This window comes from Lepeophtheirus salmonis, chromosome 9 (assembly GCF_016086655.4).
Source record: "Lepeophtheirus salmonis chromosome 9, UVic_Lsal_1.4, whole genome shotgun sequence".
Taxonomy (NCBI): domain Eukaryota; kingdom Metazoa; phylum Arthropoda; class Copepoda; order Siphonostomatoida; family Caligidae; genus Lepeophtheirus; species Lepeophtheirus salmonis.
The window spans coordinates 28,112,748-28,129,763 of record NC_052139.2 but is presented as its reverse complement, the minus strand read 5'-3'; the positions used below and the strand labels follow the sequence as shown (position 1 = coordinate 28,129,763).

At 33.6% G+C, this 17,016-nt stretch overlaps 1 protein-coding gene across 1 annotated transcript; it reads left to right on the top strand.

Moving 5' to 3' along the window:
• Positions 1-10,514: 10,514 nt before the first annotated feature.
• Positions 10,515-13,571, top strand: LOC121124162 (uncharacterized). The gene is made up of 2 exons (XM_040719288.2): positions 10,515-10,600; positions 10,692-13,571. The coding sequence occupies exons 1-2, from the start codon at positions 10,589-10,591 to the stop codon at positions 13,359-13,361; spliced, it is 2,682 nt and encodes an 893-aa protein (XP_040575222.1). The 5' UTR covers positions 10,515-10,588; the 3' UTR covers positions 13,362-13,571.
• Positions 13,572-17,016: the final 3,445 nt, after the last annotated feature.

Sequence of the window (17,016 nt, the reverse complement as noted above, 5' to 3'; positions counted from 1 at the left end):
ATATTAATAGGGGGCATCAAAATTTTCCCATCCACCAACTCGGATATATTCAAATTTTATGCTAACTCACCTTCCCTAGGATTCGTACGTGCAGAAAAGGAGTATGTTAAAGGGGTAAGTTGATATATGTATCAACTTACCCCCTACAAAGTATCTCAACTTCCTCCAACCCTATGCCATTCAGTTCAAAAGTCGTCAAGAAGGTACACGAAAAAAAATATGGTCGAATGTAATTATTCAAATCATTCACTAATGTCTAATGAACAATTCCAACAGGTGAAAATTAATAAGATAACCATATAAGACATAGATATAAACCAAAGACTTTAGTCACATCAAATGTACAATTTTAACAAATACAATATAAATTTTGATCCTTAAATCTTATCCATTTTTTCTGAATATTTTTATAAAACTTAATGAGCGGTTAGAATAGTACCCCCATCAATATGTTAAAAGCAAACCACTCTGAATTTTCTATAGTTCTCTCATAGCCCCACCTTCCCCACTATTGCCACTGATGTCCAGTAAAACTTGGGGATCAAACACAGGGTCCAACATGACCATAAAAATTATTAACTGTTGAGAACTGACTCGAATACTACAGTAATATGGCATATCCAAGATAATTACTAATATTACCGCGTCCTTAAACCGTTAAATAGACCGTGAATGAGATACTAAAAGAATTCAAGGAATTGTTAATTTAATATGATGGCACCGGATGCAATCTGCCCATAGGCTGAGTTGGAAGTACGGATATAGGATAAAAATTTCGAGATTTGTGTTCCGAGCTAGCAGCTTATAAGTTAGGCTTCACTTCGTAACTTATTTTTTTCTATTAATAAGTTACCCGGGGAGGAAGGGGAGGGGTAAATGTCCGATAGGTGGTTGTATTGTTACGTCATAATGTAGCTATATAAACAAGCTTTATAAAATACGCCAACAATTAATCAGCATTCGGAACATTGATTAGGGGGAAAGAAGTAGACAAAACTACAGCTGACTCCCAAATACAGTGTATATTAGTTTATCTATTTGTGGTCTAGGGCCATATTTTTGTGGTGCAATGACGTGTGTCTTTTTCTAGTTCGCTTGGCTCTTTTATTTTCCAAGACTATTATCCTGATTATTTAATTCTTGAATAGAATTTAATGTAGGTTCTAGTGTGAGTGTTCATGAGAAACAGAGAGGGAGAATGAAGATCCTTTCCTCTCACAGCTGCATGCTGTTGATATAATAAAACTACATGACAGCTAAGCTTCTCTTTTTCCAAAACATATTTAAAATGTTCGAGGTCTCCACGTTTATTTCCGCCTTCTTTTATTTGTGCACACCCGAAAAGAATTATTTTTTATGCATCACTCGTAATAACGACTTCATTTGCTGCTGATGAAATACAGAAAGTAATAATTTAGAATTCTGCATCAGAGTAATTACGAGCTTATTCTTTAGTTCCTTCCTTTTCACAGATGCTTGCAGCTGATATTATAAAGTCCCATGACCTTGAATCTGCTCTCCTTTCAAACATTGCCCAAATTAGCCTGAGATTATCAGGCTCATTTTTGGTGTCTTCTTTTTTTGTACATACAGAAACTCCTTCAAATTAAAAACCCTAGTTAGTAGTGTAATTCCTTCTTGGACTCGTAGACGACTTGAGGCTCAACCTCAGATTCATACCAACCATGTGACCTAACTAAATAAGGAGTGAGGTTTGTATTTATTTCCGTCATCTCACGACTGCTTACAGCTGATCTAATAAAATGTCATGACGGTCAAGTTGCTCTTATTTCAAACACTCATTGAATATGGTTTATATTATATACAGAAATGTAAAAAATATGATAATGATATGGAGTGTTTGCATATTTTTTTCTAACGACTGCTTGCAGCTGATCTAATATAAGTATCATGACAACTAAGCTGCTTTGCTAGTGGTATAGGCTTCCATGTTTAAGATGGATTTACGTCTTTCGTAAAAGTTTAAGTCATTGTCCGACTTGTATAGAATTAAGGGGGCGAGTGTTTATTTTATTTTCTCTCAAGTCATGATAGCTAAGATGTTGTCTTCCCCAAGATATTTCAAATTGTCAGGGGGATCACGTTAATGCTCCATTTCTCTTATTTTTACATACCGGGTCGAAATTTTATATACATCCCCACTTTTGAAAAAGAACTAGAAAAGAGACAATTACTTGTAAGATACAGAGTACCATTTGTGCTTATTTCCGGCCTACTTTTATGTTGTCATGTCCCATATATATTTTGCTTTTTTATTTATTTAATTAAACACAACATACCAACATAAAACACCAGGAGGCTCATTTTACATTGAGATATATGTATATCACAATGACAAAAATTCATCATAAATCATTTTTTTTTAAAATATATATATATTAAAAAAACCAAATAAAATATGATTCCCCCTCTCTCTCTCTTCCTTCCAACCAAACAGACTTCCTATAATTGAATTTAAATAATGTCCAACTTTTTGTATATATTTATATAAATTCATGAAATGTTTTTCCGTTCACCCTAGTTTACCATTTGTACAAAAGAAATATTGTTTTGGGCTGTTTATTAATGTTAATTTTATCATTCATACATATAGGAAGGTTTTGTGATTATTTTGGACATTCTGGTCCAGCTCTCCTGGGTGCATAAACCAGCCCTAATAAACACTTTGTCATTGCATCATCATGGGAGAGCAAAAAGCGAAAAGGCAGACCATCTCAGATCTCCTAGATGCTGAAGTTGAGGTGTTCAAGGATGATGGACATTTTGAAGTACTCCAGGAGCCTGGTTTTCAAGGTGGCCAAGATGAATAATGATGAAGAAGAGTTCTCCAGGAAAGTAGGAAGGGAAGGGTATAATTGAAATAGGGATCCTGAGTTCTTGCTCATCTTGGTGAAGAAAAACATGAAGAACCCCACCAAATTCATGAGTCACCTCTCCAACGAATTCTCCGTGGCTGCAAGGACATTCAGGAAGGCTGTGAAAGGCAACTTACTTGGGGTTGTCCTTATATACAATGACTCCACGCCATCTTTCGAAATAGGTCATGAAACCCATGAGGCTTTTCCTCTTTATGGGAGTAATTCACTTTCACAGAAAGGTTTTTATTCAGTAATACAACATGTCTCATTCCCACCTCCTTTTCGTGTTCTTACAAAAATCCCATCTCTACTAATGGCTACCCACCACAATCTATAGGAACTTTACGCAGAAAAAGGTATCAAACCAACACTTCCATATAATGTGTATTCTTTTAATCCTGAATACTTTTGCATATAGCTGGTGAGCAACGCCTGTCCTGGACTTTGTAGACCTGATGATTTCTACCTAACAACGAACGAGTACATATATTAATATATGATTTAAACTTTGATATTTTGTCATAATACATTTCCGTCCCTATTTTATAATAATCCACATTACACTAAATCTATTGAATTTATTAAAAAGGTTAAAGACAAATTGTTCGTTGTATTAATAATCATTTGACATTAAATTTGTTTAGAATATCATTTTTTGTCTTAAGATTAAATATCAAATCATTTTTTTATTAACCCATTTGAGGGATCCTTGTCAATGAATAAGTTTAACTTATTGAAAAGGATATAAAAATTAGAAGGGAATCAATTATGGGGTGCTGTTTTGAAAAAAAACACATAAGTAATTTACTTTTATATTTGGTAACAACTTCTTTGTTCATTGGTAAATTTTGATGAACTCATCATAAAAAATAATCTTTTTATTGTTTAAAAAAATATGAATTCAATATTCCACTTTCGGCATTAAGGGTGGCCTCTAATCGGCCTCCGAAGGCATTGCAAGTATAAACAATGGACTGATAACTCATGCTCCGCTGTGCCAATGGTTAACAGCTTGCTTCATTGATTGTATATTCTGATGATATTGTCTACAAACCTAAGACTAGATAGGCGCCCAAAGCCCATATTCATAGGGATGGAGGTCCGGGTTGTATTATTCTTTACCCAAAAAGGTACATTGTACGTGTGGGCAGGGATCTGATCTGTTATACTATGTAATCTTTGTCAGATAATTTCTTACTCATACAAGGAAGGAATTTAGGCATCAATTTTCCGCACTAGTTGACACTATTCAGGTGGTAGTATTTTGGGAAACTTAATTTGAAGTATGGTATGGCCATTTAATCCTTTAAATCCCCGTGACATGAGTCAGGCCCGTCACCAATAAGTTTTTGATCCAATAAACAGCCTTATTTGTGACTTTCAGCTGTTTAACTCTTACAGAGACTCACCAATCTACGGCCCCCAATACTGAAATCTAGGATGCGTTTCGTCTTTCTTGTTATCATAACTGAAATGACTGAGAATCCAATTTTATCAAAGATGCAAATAAATACTTCTGCCTGAATATTCTATTGACATGACAATTTAATTAGAGCTCCACAGAACCTTTGACAAACGATTTCATATATGTGTACTTTTCAATTGAACACCTTGTAGGTTATGAAGGATTTGCTAAACTGTGGATATTCTTTAATTACTGAGCGTTTTCCGTTTACCCTTTTCCAGATAGTCGATGAGGATTATTCCTTGCAAATCCAAAAAACAGTGCCCAAAATCAATCCGCCCGATTCCTTTATTCATACGAATACCAAGCAGAAAGAAATAGACCAATCTAGCTGAAAGTTGGTGTGTGTTCTTCCATGACATTCTACTAACTAAAAATAATTTCTATTTGCACGAGAAGTGCCATCTCTTGGACTTTGCACAGACTTTTCAAACGACCCTCGTATGTAATTATAATTCCAATTTATCCTACACCGATTTTAAAAGATGCAATGTTTATATATATCCCAAATTTGCATGCATAAATTTAGTTATGATTAATTAATAATAATTTCATTATAAGGATGTTACAACAGTTGTCTAGAATCTCTATTAAAACCATTGTTACAAAAATAATGACAACCAAGTAAACAATAAATAAATTAGAATGAGAAAAAACCTTTCAAGATGGGAAGGAGTCAATCAATCATTGATTTGAGACCCAATCTACAATATAAATGAATCAATCGTTTGGATGGCATGTGTTGGAGCAAAGATATGCTTGGGTAAGTCTTGATTGATAATCCTCTATCCTGAGGTCATCTCTGAGTCTATAATTATCAATATGTGTTTGTCAGTGTAGGGGCAGCGCAGGTTGTAGGGTGGAGGGGCGGTATCCCAACCGCCGATTAAGTGAAAAGTTTTTTAATTCGGTGACATTATGCAGCACCGCAAAAAATTCAATACTTCAAATTTTTTTTTTGAAAATTTTTTCCAAATAATTGAGCATTTGTATTTGAATTTTTTTTCAAAAAATTGAACTTTTAATAAATGTCTCAAGATTTTCGATTTTTTTTAGAGAAAATTAAATATTTAAAATTTTTTTCCAAAAAATTAATTTTACAAATTTTTTTAAGTCAAATTTCTTTATTTTTTTTCAAAATAAGTATGGATTTTGGAAAAAAAAATTCTCGAAAATTTAATATCTGAAATTTATTTTTTCAAAAAAATTTAATACTTGAAACTTTTTTCCCAAAGAATTTAGTTACCCCCCCCCTCCCTTCCCTATATATTCTGTCGACTGACCACAAGGTACATACCAATGTCTGAATTGAGAAAACCTTCAGTATTCCTGACCTTCATATCCTTTTTACCTTATTTTTGGCATTTACGAATGAACTCCTGTTTACCTTCTGACAAAAACCTACATATACATAATTCAAGGTCAACTTCATTCATATATTCACCTGGACATATTTTGATATATTTAATTGACCTTTTTTTGTATACTAAATAATAAATAGATATATTTTTTTTATGGAGGAATATATATTTTTCGTAGATATTTTGAAGTCATATTTGGGCATTGCAGATTTATGATAAAAATATACATATTTGTTAATTATAATATTAAAGAAGGAATCTCTAGTCATGAACTTAACCTCTTGTACTCGTATGATTCAATCTGAGCAATACAACTAGTGGGAAAGATGGAATAGAGTTCAAACCAGTAAGGATTGTCAAAAGCCTTTTTTTTCTTTCTATACAGTCATATAGGGTGAATCCTTTACAATCAATTGTATAATATTTACGTTAAAAGAACAACCTTTATTTGTCATCTTATTCTATAAAATTTGAGATAAAAGTGTATATTGACGGGGGAGGAGATAAATTCTCATTTATTTGAGGAGTCATATTTTTACAATAGGTTAATGATTTTTTCATTGTTTTAGTTGTAACTTATATGTGCCGCGTCAACATAAAATAATCTTGAATACGAATCACAAAAATGAAAAAAATCAAATATTTGGTTTTTACTTCATACTGGGTTAATCTTTTCTAGTGGAAAACCTTTTTACTTTATTTGTCAGTCCGGAAAGTTGTCTCTCAGGAAGGCCTGACTCTAAGTGGCGTGATGATACGTTACTCCGTGTTGACTGGAAACAAAGTTGGACACGAACTTTTCTCTACCCAAAAATACACTTTCTTATCCAGAGGTCTCACAATATACCTACCCATACATAAGATCAATCCTGTAAATACAACATAAATTGCATTATTTGTGTGCTAATTTAAGATCATCAAGAATAGTTACTATAGTTTAGAGCCATTATTTGATTTAAGAGGCTTACGTACATTGCCCCTAACAAGGCCCTTTAGAATAAAAACAATCTATTATTCATTCTTATATTGCGACTATTATTTTTGTAGTCTGTAAGTAGTGCAAAGGTTAAATAATATTAGTTTGTTCATATATCGGGTTGTCCATTGAAAATTGAACACTTACTAATTCAATAATTAATGAAGGTTGAGTGATTTAAATTAATTCACATTTCGATATATTAAAGCATAAACAATTAGTTAGAAAACAAACCAAACCTTAGCTCTTTAGCTTACGTACAAATCGAGAAAATGACACTTGAATGTGATCAACGAATTTCCATTCTCGTACTCGAAGCAGTTGGGCGTCTCAAAGATCCCCATCTACCCCGTCAGCAAGTCCGAAATGTTGAAGGGGAAGAAGGACTCTGTCAAAAATGCCCAACTGGACCCAAAGAATTTAAAGAAAACAGCAAGAGATCTTGGGGTTTCACACTAGATTGTGAAGAAACTTATAAAAAAACTAATGGAAAGATCCTTGTGAGGATGGAGAGACCCCTTTTGAAACCAGCAATGAAAGAAACCCATCTCCTCCGATGGGTTTCTCATTTAAATAACTCTTTTTGGTTGTTTGGGCTCCCAAAATGCCCAATATTGCCCTACAGCCCTGCTACCAAAACTTTGACTACACCTGTTGGGGTATGTTGGCGGGAAGGCCTGCAGTGTCCTTTATCCAAACACAAAGGACCTCAAAGCGGCTATCAGACAGCACTGTGACGCCATGCTAGAGGACTACACCCACAGGGGGTGCCAGGACTTCCGCCACCACTCGGAAGACATCCTTACCATTAAGGGTAGATTCATCAATGATAAAGAGAACTTAGACACACATCTATTTTTAGTTTTGTGTTGAAATTCTATTAATAATCAATTATTAACTTATATCTTGTTCATGTTTAAAACACAGTAGTCCAATATATTATAGTCATTTGTGAGCCAATTATAGGCATATTATTCAAATTTTAGGGATAAGATAAATAATCCTAGAATTCTAGCTTTATTTTTAGATCTTAAGTTGAAAAATATCGGGGCCATATAAGAGAGTTATATAGCCTCGATATGGACAATCAAATAAAATCCACCAAATTGCTATTCTTTTATTGTTGCAATCAATTTTGGCTAATTTAAGTAGTGCAATTTGCGGCATACCAAAAATTAAATTTACTGATGGAAAATGAGATTAAATAAGACTTTCCTGTCATGACGTTTCATTTCAATTATCTGCAAGCATCTATGAGATAAGGGACATAAACCCACACCACCCAATCTGCAATGATATACGCCCGAAGTACTCTTATATGGATGTTGAATCAGTGGCACTGAAATAATTGGGGTGTTGAGGACATTGTCCCCTCATTTTGTGGAATTTTTATAATGATGGAATAAAATAGAAATAAGGTCTTCTTTATAAAAAATTAAAATGTCCCAATTGGAGGATTAAAAAAAAAAAAATTATTTACAAAAATATAATATCATGAAATAATAATAGTAAAAAAAGAAAGAGAGAATGCAAAATGAACCATAATGAATGCACATTTTATATGGCAAATTGAATTCCTTTGAAGCATGGTACATCAAAAAGAAACAACGACTTAAGGTATGTTAGCAACGGGAGAGCTCATATGAACACGTACAGATTATAGTCGTTTTTACTTCTTTTAAATAAGGCTATTTGTTCAAATTTTATGACTTGCAAAAACTATTAAATCTAGTATTTTATAAACATTCTGTCAAAAGGGTAAAAAAAAAAAAATGTAATATCAATGCCCCCCGAAAAACAACCTGCATCACTATGACGTCACTATTATATAATTTGGCCCACTTAAAAATACATTCCTGGGCCAGTGTCCTGATTTTTACTACTCCAAGTCATCTCAAAACTTATACGTATAACCAGTCCTCACGATTACTCATTGAGATGGGAATGGTTGTAAGTCGCCAGGATGATCGGTATATACGGATCTTACTGGCACATTTAGAGGTTATGGTTGGTTATTAGTAACTCTTGGAAGAATACGACCCTACTTTCAGCCAGATTGACCTATTTATTTCTAATAAAAAAACAAAAAACATTGTGTTTATCACCACCATGTCTAGCTTGCATATATACATTTTGGATTTTAAATTGTCTTCTTTGAAGCTCGGATCTGCTCCCCAACGGCCTTCCGGGACAACTCCGTGAGGAGAAGCGCTGCTACCTCTTTTCTCTTCTCATAATATGGGCTCATGGTGATTACTAGGACAAGGTTTTTGATCAATCGACAGCTAACTATGTGCTATACAACATTTATCGTAAAGGTTTTTGATCAATCGACAGCTAACTATGTGCTCTACAACATTTATCGTAGGGAAATTGTAAAATAGAGGACTATTAATCTCTCAAAAGGAGTAAATAATGACTGTTAGTTTAGGCACTAAAAATAAATAAACCAAAAATGAACGCAGCCATCCATACAATTTGAAGAATGTTTCGGAAAAATCTATGCCTTATGTGTCTAAGAAGCCTCATGAAAAACGAAGAATCAGATAGGAATTGAAGGATCAACTAGATATGAATTTCCAGACGGAATAAGGAGTATCATTACAAATAGGTTTGGTATAAGTCTCAAGGCGTCCCATTGGCTCATTCCTCTACAATGGGTGGAGAAAATGACTTTAAAGTGGAGATGCTAATAGCAAATACTCTGATAATAATTTCTGCTTGAACATCAAAAAAGATTCCTCTTCCTGTAGGTCTGAACGCCATATAGTACAGACTAAATGGGCTTTTAAATTATACAAAAATTCATATTTTTATTGTATAAAGGGGACTTCTTGCCATCTTTTAACAACTTTTTTAAGTCTTTCATGAGTATTTAAATGACTACAGTAAGCTCTATTCTTTCATAATTTATTTATTGTAATTTTAAACAACTGTACAATTTTATGCATTTGACCGATTATATATAAATATTTATTAAACAGCTTAACCGGCATGACCTTGAATTGAATGAGCCGCATTTAGTGTTGAGATGAAAGGAATGCACACAAATTCGTCGCCAATAATTTAGCAATAATGAAGGCAGAAAGTACAAAGATATTCGTCCTTAATTATAGCCTGAGTCCAACCAGAACTATTAATTATAGCTCCTTAACAGTTCACACAATTACTGTTGTCAACAACAAACAAAATGTCTCAACATCAATTACAATCAAAATTCCTTATAAAACTATTAAAAAATACGAAGGACAAAGCAAAAAACTTGTTCAAAAATAGATTCAAATATATGTATAGCTATAGACCATTTTAAATTAATACCACAGGAAATGCCCTTGACATTCACAAGGGATCTCCTCATCCTCGTGACTAAATGGATCACCATGGTCCACTTTTTCTCTTCATCATCTTCAAATGTGAACTTTACAACAATATTAGCAATTTTTTTTTTTTTTTTGCAAATCTTGTAAAAAAATGTTTATGTGTGTTTTTTAAGGTCAGGGTTAATTTAACAGACGGAATCCTCCTCTTCCCCATGGCACAAAAATAATTTGTGACTCTTGTGTATTGAAATGTTTCCTCTTTTTTTCTTGAATCTGCGTAACCATCGGTCAATACTCTGATGGATGAAAGGGAAAAAATAACAAAATGCGTACTTTCCTCTTACGCATTTCTTTATTTTCCTGGGTCATGCGTCTTCCTTCCTTGACTTGGTTTCTTCTTCACTGCCTATAATACAAATAGGTAAATTCATATTTGGTTATTTTATTGAGGGGCAACTATTTTTTTTTCTTCCGATGGTTGTTGTCATGTTGAAAATTCCTATAAAAATGAAATACACTGACTAAATCAGCATCATTCTCAATCTTCTCTTGTCTTGGACTACAACTTCCCAATAGAGCTATTAAAAATGAAAACACTGGTAGGTGGTTATAGCCCGTCTTTAGTTATTAAAACAAAATTATTCCAATCCATTTTGACTTTTAATAAAATTGAATTCTATACTTAAATAGGTTTTTATATTGGCATTTGCCCTCATCTCTTCTTCATTTGGAAAATCCATCAAGGATGAAGAGACAAAAGTTGCAAAATCTGAGCCCAAAAAGGAAAAAGCCGAAGAACCTGAAGCCAAGTCTGATATTAAAGAAGAAGATACACGAAAAGAAAGAGATTTGTCCCCATATGCACTTGCAGAACCAATTGGATCTGCTGGATTTAGTTTTAGCGGAAGTGTTGGTTCCTCATCTTCCTCTGGCATCTTTTCTAGTGGCTCATCATCTTCCTCTGGTATCTTTTCTAGTGGTTTATCATCTGGAATAGTTTCTGATGGTTCATCTGGAATTCGCTCTGGTGGGTTTTCTTCGGGAGTATCTTCTGGAATTATTTCTGATGGTCTTTCATCTGGTTTCTCTTCCGGAATTATCTCTGGAGGATCGTCCTCCATTTCTTCTGGTGTTGTAACCGGATTTTCTGATGTCATAACTTCATCTGCCCCTGCTGTCCAAACTTGTCGCACAGTTAATGAACAAGTTTGCTCCACTGTCAATGAACAACAATGTTCCACCATCAATGACCAACAATGTTCCACAGTCAACGAACAATCTTGCTTCACTGTCAATGAACGCCAATGCTCCACTCTCAGCGAGCAACAATGCCGTACAGTGAGTGACCAACAATGTAGCACCACAACGGAACAGCAATGTAACACCGTCACTGATGTCGTCAATGAAGAACAATGCTCCACTGTCAACGAACAACAATGTACCACAGTTAACGAACAGCAATGCTCAACTGTCAGCGAACAGCAATGTAACACTGTTACTGATACCGTCAATGAACAACAATGCTCCACAGTCAATGAACAACAATGCAACACTGTCACTGATACTGTCAACGAACAACAATGCTCCACGGTCAATGAACAACAATGTAACACTGTAACTGATACTGTCAACGAACAACAATGCTCCACAGTCAATGAACAAGTGTGCAATACAGTCACTGATACCGTCAATCAACAACAATGCTCCACTGTCAACGAACAAGTTTGCAATACAGTCACTGATACCGTCAATGAACAGCAATGCTCCACCGTCAACGAACAACAATGCTCTACCATCAATGAACAACAATGCTCCACTGTTAATGAACAACAATGCACAACTATCAACGAACAACAATGCAGTACTGTCATTGATACTGTCAATGATCAACAATGTTCTACTGTCAACGAACAACAATGCACCACAATCAATGAACAACAATGTTCGACAGTCAACGAACAAGTTTGCAATACTGTCACTGATATTGTCAACGAACAACAATGTTCCACTGTTAATGAACAGCAATGTAATGTTGTTACTGATACTGTCAATGAAGAGCAATGTACTACTATCCAAGAACAAAAGTGCGAGACTCAATATATGGTTCAATATGAGCAACAATGTAGCACCATCACCGAACAACAATGCATCACCGTCAGTGATCAACAATGTACCACTGTTAGTGATCAGCAATGCGTCACTGTTAATGAACAAATTTGTGAGGAAGTTTGCGATACTCAATCCAGTTATGGTGCACCTTCTGGTGAATATGGTGCCCCCTCTGGTTTTGGAGGTGGATGCCGTACACAATGCAGATCTATTCCTCGTCAACAATGCTCCAATGCTCCTCGTCAACAGTGTTCCAATGTCCCAAGACAACAGTGCAACACAGTTCCTCGTCAATCCTGCCAAAACGTTCCCCGTCGTGTTGAAGAACAAATATGTAACAACATTCCTCGTCAAATCTGCAACAATGTTCCCAGACAAGTTCAACGTCAAGAATGCAGAAACGTTCCTCGCCAATCCTGCGAAAATGTACCACGCCAAGTTTCAAGACAAGAATGTAACAATGTTCCTAGACAAGAATGTCAAAATGTTCCTCGTCAACAATGCTCAAATGTACCTCGACAACAATGCCAGAACATTGCCCGTCAAGTTCCAAGACAAGAATGTACCTCTGTTCCCCGCCAACAGTGCAGAAATGTTCCAAGACAACAATGTCAAACTGTTCCAAGACAAAGCTGCCAAAACGTTCCTAGAGAGCAATGCCAGAACGTTCCCAGACAAGTACAAAGACAAGAATGTCAAAATATTCCCCGCCAACAATGTCAAAATGTTCCAAGACAAGTCCAGAGAGAAGAATGCAATAATGTTCCTCGTCAATCCTGTCAAAACGTTCCCCGTACAGTCCAAAGACAAGAGTGCCGCAATGTCCCAAGACAGCAATGCCAGAATGTTCCCCGTCAAGTCCAAAGACAAGAGTGCCGCAATGTTCCCAGACAAGAATGCCAAAACGTTCCCCGTCAAGTCCAAAGACAAGAGTGCAGCAATGTCCCAAGACAAGAATGCCAAAACATCCCTCGTCAACAGTGCTCAAACGTACCACGACTTCAATGCCAGAATGTCCCAAGACAAGTTCAACGTGAAGAATGTACATCCGTTCCTTTCCAACAATGTAGAAATGTTCCAAGACAAGAGTGTACCACTGTACCACGTCAAACGTGCTCCAACATTCCTCGTCAACAATGTAGGAGCATTCCAAGACAACAATGCAACAATGTTCCTCGTCAACAATGCTCCTCTGTTCCTCGTCAACAGTGTTCTAACGTTCCCAGACAGGTTTGTAGCTTTACAAACTAATTTTGGGAGCCAGTTTGCTTCGACTTATTTACTAAAGGCTGCTAATGTGCAAATTTTATAATTTTTTACTCAATCTTATGTATTTATTTATTAAACAATACTTGTTATAAATGTCCCTTGTTGATACTTGAGCTCAAAAATTTGAAATACAAAACTATTTATTTTTTTCATTTTATTGAAAAAAAAGTAAATAAATTAGAATTTAAAAAATTTGTTACTCTCTTAAATTTCCACAATATAATATCCAATCTACAATGGTCTTGCAGATCAACATTTGAAGGGCAATCAATTGATAGAATCATTTCAATCTTGATTATAGTATAAAGTTTAGGCCTTCTTCACAAAATATGAAATATCACAGCCTTATCCTACATATAAGCCAAAATCTACATAATAGTTTTTCGTCAGGTGTTGATTTTTATCTTTCTTTTGCCTTAGTTTCTGTTCTGAATGTTGCAGATTGGTTGAAATATCATTAACACAGTGTCTATTTAATGAAGTTTCAACAAATACCAAATCAAAATTGAGGTGAATCTTTTTATAAGAACGACTTTAATTTATTGCTATGAGGATCAAATTAATTTTTTTTTTTTAATTAGCGTAAATTTTACTTTTTCCATAACTTCCCATAGATAAATCATATATTATCAGTCCTACATAATAATAAAAAATACACACCAGTTTTTATTAATTTTAAATGTACATTTACAACTAATTCTGTACTTTTCAATATGCACTTAAACCATTTTTAAACGAATTTTCACTATACATTATTTAAATATTTGATAATATTAAAGTATTAATTTTTTTCTTTGATTTGAAGCTGTATTTTTAGGCTTGGTTTGTGGAATTTTTTGAAGTTATAATAAAAGAATCTATAGCTATTCAAAAAAGTTAAATTATTTGGAAAAAAAAAAAAAATCGAAAATCCATAGCTATTCACAAAAATAAATTTTTTTAAATAATTTCTAAACATTTTAATTTTTTTTAAATAATTTCAAAAATCTACATTTATTTAAATAAAAATTAATTAATTTGGTAAAAAATTTCAAAAGTCCATAGCTATTCCCAAAAAATTAAGTTACTAAAAAAAAATTCAAAAATTAATCTTCAAATATTAAGATTTTTGGAAAAAATATTCAAAAATCTACAGCTATTGATAAAAATTGAAAATATTAAATAATAAAACTACATTTATTTAAATATTAAAATATTTTGTTATAGAAAACATTTCCAAAATTTATTTATAAAGAAAAAAACAGTTCAGCAAAATGAAAATTTTGGACAATTTCAAAATTTTTTGTTCCAAAAGAACAATTAGAATAATGTATAGCTAGTTACAAATTTCAAAAATTAAATTATTTAGAAAAAATTTCAAAAATTAAATTTTTAGACAAAAATATACAAAATTTAATGTTTTTTTATGTTTTTTTTAAATTTTTTCAAAAAATAAAAAAATAACAAAATATACAAAATTTTTATTCTAAAAATTTTTAGAAAAAAACTTCAAATATTGAGTTTTGTCAGGATATTATTTTGGAAAATAAAGGAAAATTTGTCTCTTATTAATAAATATATAAACAATATTCATTCAACATGGTTACGCCGTTTCTCTACTAGGTGTATCAAAAACTAAAGTGACTTTTCAAATTTACAACAATTTGGTATGCTCAAATTTTGTATATTTGTACATTCGACACGAACATATTATTTACTGTTTCAGCTATATAATATGTTTAGTTTGTTTGTGAGAGGCATAACAATTATAAGCATTTTCCATTTTTGGCGGTTTTTGGCTATTGAAAACAGGGATCAAAGAATTTGTATCACATTTTGTTTAAAAAATGAAAGTAAGTGTTACAAATCACTTTGGAATGTTGAAAGTGGTCGAAAGTGGAACTGTTCTAAGTAAAAAAAAAAGTTTAAGAGTGGTAGAGACTCCTTCAAGATGGCTGGGAAAATGACATACCTCGCTCTGCTGCACAAGCACGTCGACAAGAGATGAAAAAGTATTTAGTATATGGTTGTACGAATAATACTATTATGAATTTATGACCCGATTGTGATAAGTAATACAAAAAGAAAAAAAAACGTCCGGAATTGCGGAACAATTATAATTACGATAATGACACTACCTACTCATTGTTATCCTTGATAGATGTTTTGGCTTAAAGAAGACCTCAAACATACCTCAACCACCCTATTGACCGGATTTGGCCCTATGATACTTTTTTTTCTTTGTTCCCAAAACTGAATAAACCTATGAAAGGACGTACAGTTGCAACGATTGAGGGGATAAAGACTGCATCGTTGGAAGAGCTCAAGGCTATACCGAAAAGTACTTATGAGAATGGCTTCGAGGATTGGAAAAAGCGTATTCAAAATCGTATTGTATCTGAGGAGGATTACTTTCAATGGGAAAACATACATATTGGTAAATTAATAAATATTATGTCCTATAAAAGCAAAGTCACTTTACTTTTTGAACACAGCTGATATACACTGTATGCTTTAAAGAATGATGATTCAGTTAAAAAAACAAACAAAAACGCTTAATTTGTTTTTAATTACAACACAGCAACAATTTCATTCAAATTTCTTGGAAAGAAATTTTATATCCCATAATTAAAATATAATTATTATTTGTATTGTAGTACCATACTTTAATCTCCCTTTTTTAAACTATTCCCTTTAAATCCTAATATTAAGTTTTTCCCTGGGATGTTTCACTCTACCAGCAATAAAATGGATACTTTAATAAATCAAACTTCAATTGTCATTAGTAGCTGTTACATATGGCACTGAAAATATTTAAAGTTCAAATAGCCACAAAGTATATTCCATATGAATAATAATAACAAGATCGGACTTGCTAGAATTCTCTATTTGATGTTTCGTACCGACTGATGGGCAGGACCGGCAGATTTTGATAATACAAGTAACCAATCAGAGGGTATGACGTTACTATTTCTATAATTTACAATTTGATGTACTGTACCGACTGCTGGGTAAGAAAGACAGATTTTTGACATATCACGCAACCATTCATGCACTATGACGTAAATTTTAAAAAGCGTGGTGGAAGTCAAACATGAGTTGTACACGGGTTATGGTATAACCTCGTATGTTTATTAACCTTGGGTAAAGTGATTGACTTGATAAGATTAAAACCCAAAAATACTCCCCCCTAGACGAGAGAAAAAAAAATTGTCTAGTTGCCTGTGCAAAATAAACCACAGAAAATTAAATATATAGTCATGTCGGCGATTCTTTAATCCTTTTGGAAGATGATAGTCCATATAATTACAGAGATAAAATGATTTTTCACTCCCTCATAAGTGAGATTCTCCTCACAAATAGGAATGGTATTAACAAAACTCACCTGGCAATGCGTACGCCATAAGCCTGTATTTAACTTTGGTAAGATAAATCTAATTGAAATTCAATTATCTGTAGCCAGTTTTCAACGTCTGAACAACAGAAGTTAGGATGGTTGAGTTCCGTGACGGCCATACCTAAATTCCCCTCTTCCGATTTAATCAGCGCTGCTTGTTTTGGGGTAGACATTGGTGTGGAAGATTGCTTTCGGGGCATTTTTCGAATCACGTCAGTGGTACCAATGTAAAGTACATATTTGAGAGTCAAATATCCACTA